At 29.9% G+C, this 7,228-nt stretch overlaps 1 protein-coding gene across 4 annotated transcripts; it reads right to left on the bottom strand.

Annotated features, from left to right (window-relative positions):
• Positions 1-948: 948 nt before the first annotated feature.
• PYE (basic helix-loop-helix (bHLH) DNA-binding superfamily protein) lies at positions 949-3,447 on the bottom strand. Of its 4 annotated transcripts, none has more exons than XM_068608561.1 (5): positions 3,207-3,447; positions 2,802-2,891; positions 1,943-2,061; positions 1,691-1,815; positions 949-1,467 (listed from the first exon to the last, which is right to left on the bottom strand). In XM_068608561.1, the coding sequence occupies exons 2-5, from the start codon at positions 2,846-2,848 to the stop codon at positions 1,102-1,104; spliced, it is 657 nt and encodes a 218-aa protein (XP_068464662.1). In that variant the 5' UTR covers positions 2,849-2,891; positions 3,207-3,447; the 3' UTR covers positions 949-1,101. The 4 variants fall into 4 exon arrangements, with proteins under 4 accessions (XP_068464662.1, XP_068464663.1, XP_090155635.1 ...); XM_068608562.1 differs by having other exon boundaries at positions 1,943-2,105; positions 3,207-3,433; XM_090299509.1 differs by lacking the exon at positions 1,691-1,815 and having other exon boundaries at positions 3,207-3,379.
• Between the last annotated feature and the right edge of the window lie 3,781 nt (positions 3,448-7,228).

The raw sequence follows: 7,228 nt of genomic DNA, 5'->3' as shown, positions 1-7,228 counted from the left end.
ATTCACATACTCATTATAATGTCGGTCAACGTTCTCATACTTGTTTTCGTTTTAGATTGCTAATTTATATGTAACCTAAAAAAGTTTATATTAATTTTTATTTTGTTATTAGTTTCATAACTTATTTCTAAGGTACACATTTGATCATTTTTACTCTTTTCTATAATCGTTTAACTTTTATCCAATTCTTATTTGAGATTTATACTATTATAATTTTTTTAAAATATTTAACATTAGATAAAAGAAAATATGTATGGTTTGACATTAAATCCATAATAATGATACTTTTATTGTGATTTTTATTTTTTTAAAAACTTATTTAATTAATATTTGAAATAGTAAGGTATGATCTATATATACTCTCTAGACACCAGAAAAAAAAATATATACATAAAAGAGGAATGAGAGAGAATGGAAAAGTGAGACTTACACCCCACCTCACTGTCATCCTCTTTGATTAAATTGTCATTAAAATATTTAAATAATTTCTTAATATCTTTATTCAACGTCTTTTTCTTACTTCAAACTAGTAACAATTTGAATAACTAACTCCTATGAAGCCTAGCTAGACATAAATTAGTAATGGGTGGATGATTTTAATTTCTAACAGTTTAGTTTAATTCATTCAAAGTGTAACTATTAAAAGCTTCAAATTAAATTCTATCACTCTTACTAGCTTGCACTCGAGTAACATTTTGTATTTCATTGATAAGCAAATCCAATACCCAGTTTTTTCTATCCTTCAACCTTGAAAGCGAAAGCACAGATGATAATAGAAATGAAAACTTAAAATAATAATTTTCGCATGTTAAGCGTGGAAGAAAAAGTTTCTTAAAAAAGTGTCAAGGAAACATTGCATCCGAGAATAGATTAGTCCATTCATCAGACGTGGTCCCAAGGAAAAGAACCGCAAATACATTTCTAGAAGTAACCAGTGGCTTTCTGCCATAAGAAAACAAAGCAAACGAGTGAGATTCTCTTAGATCATTGAATATATATATAATTTATACATGAAAACTCCAGAGAGGTATTGCTATCGGGAAAGCTAGTTGGCATATTAAACCAATACCGAAACTATACAAATTAAATTGAAGTTGGTTGCTATCCAAGCAGCTGTGATGGCCATGAATCTGCTGCTGTGGGATACCTAGCATGCGGTTTACTGACAACAGAAGTAGAATTTGGCGCGACTTCGTTAACATTAGGAGCTGGAAAAGAAGCTTGAAGATCAGGACGAAAAGGGACAAGCAAAACTGCAGATCCTTGCTGCAAGTTAGGTTCCATGGTAGGCAATTGGACACTCTGTCCTAGAAAATTTGACTGCTCCAGTGGCTCAAGTTCCGAATGTGGTACATTCAGGTCTGGTTTAGATTGAGCAACTCTTGCCTGTATCTCTCCTTGAAGTTTCTCAATTTGAGTTTCTAGGCTACAATTCTCCTCCTTCAGCTCATTTTTCTCCATAGTCACCTGCCCAAGGAAGGAATCATGTCAAATTCAAAGAGATACACGTATACAGTGTGACACTACATCAACTTATGAATTTAAAAAATATGATGAGATGTTAATTAGCTCGAGGAACTGGCCGAAAGATTAAGTAAATATAAAGTATTTCATGACATCCACATACTATTTAAGACGCAGCACTCCCAAAAGGGTAAAACTGAAGGAGGAAAAAGAGACTCAATCTTACATAATGCGATTCAGACAAGAGTGTGACGTTCTCTTTCTTGAGGGACTCGATCTGAGAGAGCAAGTCTTTTAGCAACCTAGAAGCTTCACACAATATAGAAGCCTTTCCATTGTTCTCATTTACGTCTACCCTCACCAAAAAAAATCCAAGAAAAGGAAGATAAAAAACACTTAAAATCATGTTGAGTACTAGAAACCAAGGATGTAAAGTTTGAACATATTCAAGATATATGATGGTGGAACAAGAGGTTACCAAGTGCACTGGCAAGATCAAGAAAGAGTTCATTCAAATGTTCACGTTTCATTTTCTCCCTTTCAGCCTTGTGAATTTTCCTGGGGACTTTCCCTTGGTTCATTTTACCAGAAGAAGACCTGAAGCAAATCAAGTTTACAAGAACTGAATCCAGATGAAGAACCTGTAATTCCACATAAAACTACTCATGCAAGAGATGAACTTGTAATTCCACATAAAATAGTCATGCCAGAGAAGAGAGAATGTAGTTATTAGTACTGTTCTCCTGTGTGGATACACTTATCAATATGTAATTATAAGAGAAAGTAAAATAAATTAAGTTTCTCCCATATATTAAGATAGTTTAAACATAAATTAAAAACATTTTTTTTGGAAAAACTACGTGAAGAACTTGTATAAATTAGGTATTTTATAAGTTAATTTTAATTTTTAGAAGAAACTTCATTTTTTTTCTTTGCATTTTCATTTCTTACAAGTTATTATTTGAGAAATTTATCCAGGACTCCACTGCTTTTTATCAATAATTCTGGTAAAATTTAATTTTTGTTCTAACAAGTAAAGCCAGAGCAAATAACTAATAGCTTTACAGTTTTAAACACAGAAGAATAAATTTTATATTTCTACTTGCATCAAATCAATAGATCAAATGTTTCAGACCATTTCAGTAAATTTCTTCATATAAATTTGAACCAAAGAATTACAAAAGGAATTCGCAATGTGAAAAAACTACCAGCCCCTATTACATTCATTTGAAATAAGAAACATCATGAGCATACGAGATCTTGTTTCTGCAGTTATCACAATGAAATGGCATATCAGACTATCATTGCCTGTTCATGAAAACATTAGAATAACTGACCTGCTTTTTGATGTCTCAACAGCCGGAGCCACACTCTCTGATCCCATGTGAACAAAGCCTTCCAGCAACAAAATTTCAAAATTTTCTAAACTGGAGAAAACAAAACTACTTCAATACTGCGTGTTTTCCCTTTATAAGAAGCAAGGACAGGTAAATTGAACACCCCAAAAAATCGAATTTTCCTTTTAGAGTCCGATACCAAAGTAAAATCCATGTTTCCTGATACAATCAATTCCCTATCTAGCAATCCAATCAGATAAAGCGGTGGAAATAAGAAGAAGCCATGTTCCCAATTTTAATTTCCACAATTCATAGCAGCCAAACAGAGCATCCACAAATTCAGAGGATAAAAAAAAGAAAAGAGAAAGATTGCAGATACGCAGAAGAGAAAGTGGTTTTGCTTACCTAATGGCGGGGGAGATTGGACAGGAATAGAATTGGAACAGTGAAATAGAAGGATGGAGCTTGGAGTAAATAAGATAGTTGGAAAATGAAAATTAGGGCAGAAGAGAGAGAAAAGAGGATTGGGTTGTCGCGATGGAGTGTGGCGGAAGGGCACATGTCACACGAAGGCGCGTGGCCAGGTCAAGCTCGTTCACTGCAATCAGCAACCACCAATGAGTTCTCCACGTGATTATTTTTCTTTTCAACATTTTTTATTTACACAAAATTAAATTATAACCCACTAACTTTTCTTAATTTTTTTCTCCATGCCTTTCTTTATTTCTGATTTAACTCTAATTTGTTTAAAAGTACTGTATTCACATTTCTGTGTTTTGGATGGATTGTTTGAGAGTGAAAATGTGAAAAAAGTAATTATTTAAAAGTACCATTTTAATAAATTAAAAGAGAACAAAAATAAATTAAAAAATTATATGGCTTTATTTATTACATTTAATATTAATTTAATTATTTGTCGTTATTATTAATTATAGTTAACTAATTATCTATAAAATATACTTCAAAACATTTATTATTTCTGTATAATAAATTATTTTAAATCTTCGACTTCATGTTAAGATTATTTTTTTTCCTCATTTGTTACCATCAATATGAAAAAAAAAAACACTTTACATACTAAAAGAAAATTCACAAATAATTTCATATCAGCTTCTTCAATCCATCACTGTCTCCCCTCTCCTACATCCGCACGAACAAATTCTGAAGCAAATCTTAATGTCTTAAAAAATATTATAATGTATATGTTTATAAAAATATTATAAATGCTAAAAATATAAAATTAAACATTTTATGTTGTTATTTTTAAAATTGTAAGGAAATAGATGTTGCCACCTTAAGCTTAAATAAACTGTCAAATTAAAAAATATTTATATTTTTAAATTTAACAATGATAGTGTAAATATTTTTTAGTATTAATATATGAGATATTATCATCATTATAGAAGGTTTAATTTTGTTGAATATTATTTCTATTAAATAAATTATTTGTTTTAAAATTTAAAAATACTCTTTAAAATAAACTAATTGTGTTTAAAATTAATTTAAATAAAATATAAAAATAATATATTATGGAAGGAAAAATTAGAAATACAAAAAATATATTCCAAAATACATGTACAATTTTAAAGGATAAAAATAAATTTTTAGATTATATAAGGGTGCAGTTAAATTTTATGGGGTGCAGAATGCAAAATCCCAGCAGAGTGGCAGCTAAGCCCTTGAAGTCTTTGCAATAAAACTAAGAAACGTCCTCAAGAATGACCTTAGAGCCCAAAAGGTTTATTCTGCTGATGCTTCATATACTTTTAAAAACTTTTGCATCCTGTGTTATGGAAGAAATTGTGAAAACTAGAGTTGAAAGAAAATAAATAGTTAGAATATAGAAAAATACAGTGTACTTCGTAAATAAAAAATTAGAAATATTAGACATTAAAAAAAAATATGAATCCCACGTATTTTCATTTATTTTTCATTAATTTGAATGAACGGAAATTATCTCTACTTAGTGCTGATTGGATTTTGCAATTTCACCCATAATCAATTTTGAAATCAATGTCTTTTATACAGCTAAAAGAATAACCTAGTGCCAATTTGATATTACCAATAAAATTTAATTAGTTAAATATTTTTTATTATTTATTTTATTTTCCTTAAATCAAACACTTATATTTTTACTTTATTTATCAACTATTTCCTTTCATTCGTTTTTTAATTTATCTTATTTTGAACCTATTTTTTATATTCCAAACATATGGTCAGGGTCTAATATTTTAGTTTTGAGCACATATATACTTTTAATTTGTGTAAAAAAAATACAGTGTTTAATTTTTTAATGGAAGTTCTTGAATTTAACCTACCACTAAAAACATAGTATGGTAAAAGAGAAACTTAGCTTACAATTGTTGAAATGATGAAAAAGAAAAAAAAAAGAATGTGTTAGAGAATTGTGCAAAAGACGTATCCATACGTGCTGGCGTGTGACCTCCACAAGGATGCATAAGATCAAACCAAAGCTACACGGATTTTCCCAAGCGTGTGCTAACCAACCTCCCATCGCAACCACAGGATCATGTTTCCCTTCCACTATTATCCAACTCACTTATTTTTCTCAAATTAATATTACCTTTTTTAATTTCTTCAACAGCTAGAAAATAGTGAAAATATACCTCACACTAAATTTAAATATAAAATGTATAGTGGGTGAAAATAGTACATTTTTTCATATCTAAATTAGACTCTTTCCTATAGTAGAAAATGTTGAAATCATCATATTTGCTTTTAACATGATTGTATCCAAAATCCAAAGTATTATTTTTTACCTTTTATATTAATTATCATTTGATAACTCACTGATGAAATTATTCACCTTATGTTGTGTACCTGATGTTGAGTAAAATTATTTTTTTCATTGACAGTGACTAATTGTTGGCTTTCTTAATCAGTTTCATCACACTTAACAGTTCTTTTCACAACACTGTTATTAACAACCTTCTCTCAGCTCTTTCATTCTTTTGTTTGTACCATAAACGGAATCCATATTTGGAGTAGCACTCGTCTATCATAATACAACTTGTGACAAAAAGTACATTGCTTACCATTATTTCGAGTTCTTCCTCTATCTTGAGGTTTCCATCCTCCATTATGATGCACCTTCCAGATTGCTTGATTGCTTGAGGTATTCAACAATATTTTGCTATTCACCATTGCACTTCCAGTTAATTGGCGTTCTTGTTTAATAACGAGAGAAAAAAATATGGTTAACACTTAATAGAGGTTTCATGAGCAAGATCTGCGTTTCCATCGTAACAAAACTAACATTCAACCCTTTCAGAAAACATAATATGTATTTTGATTCTCTATGCTTCACAATATTCTTGATTAGGGCACAACTGCATTTTATTTTTCATACGCAATAAAGGGTAGATCTTAAGGACTCCAGCTCTTCCCATAGGATTTTTAAATCGGTAAAAAACTTAGTAACACTATGTTCTCCTTATGTTTTAGAATGTATCTCCTACAAAAAGTCAAAAATCCTAAAGTGATCACTCTTTAAGAAACTTTCACATAAATATTCCTATAATTCTCTTGTGTTTACAATGTAGACAAGGCTTTAGGCTATTTGAGCATTCATTGTTCTTGTTATCCATGTTATCACCATCATGTTACATCTTTCTCAGATCTCATGTAAAAACAAATTAGATTGAGGATCAAGAATACTTCCATCAACAAACTTGTATATTGATTAAAATCATTTATGGATTTTCTCCAAGATGTAGATAATAGGTATTAGATGAGTTCTGAGAAGCGTCTGGATCGGTATTGATTGTTTCCTCCATGAGAAACCAAATAATGAAATCCAAGAATAACAAAAATAAGAATTAACAAGAAAAGAAAAGAAAAAAATAGCAGAAGTAGAGCGAGATTTACCCACTCTGATACCATATTAGGTTTCAATACACATGGATAGATGATTTCCAACAAAGCAGTGGAAGGCACTTGTGAAAAGAGCTGAGGATCTCCAACATATCAATGTTAAACGTTTGTGAAAGGAACATGTGATACAGAAAAAAAAAACGATAGACATTTATGCATCAAACAGAAAAAAAAAAAAAAAAAAAAAAACAACAACAACAAACAAAGCATAAAGGAAGTTTACTAATTTTATTTACTATATGCCTTTTATACATGAAAAAAAAAAGCGATTAAAATATAATCCCTCATCAATATCTTTTAATATATTACAACTTTCTTAATCATTAGCAAGAGTGTCATAGCTATTTTAAACTCAAAGGTATAATCATAGAACTGCCTACCTAATTTTTATTGTAAATCTAACATCAAGTGAGACCATGAAATAAAAAAAAATATCAATCTATCATAATTCGTCCTCAATTGATGTGACTCGGTTGAGTTTTTTTATTTTTAAACTAGGAGTTTCGTATAAAATATCATTCAGTTAATTTGAA

The sequence above is a fragment of the Phaseolus vulgaris genome, chromosome 3 (assembly GCF_051622355.1).
Source record: "Phaseolus vulgaris cultivar YP4 chromosome 3, ASM5162235v1, whole genome shotgun sequence".
Classification (NCBI taxonomy): domain Eukaryota; kingdom Viridiplantae; phylum Streptophyta; class Magnoliopsida; order Fabales; family Fabaceae; genus Phaseolus; species Phaseolus vulgaris.
Note: the sequence above shows the minus strand (reverse complement) of the source record. Positions and strands in the feature narration are given on the sequence as shown.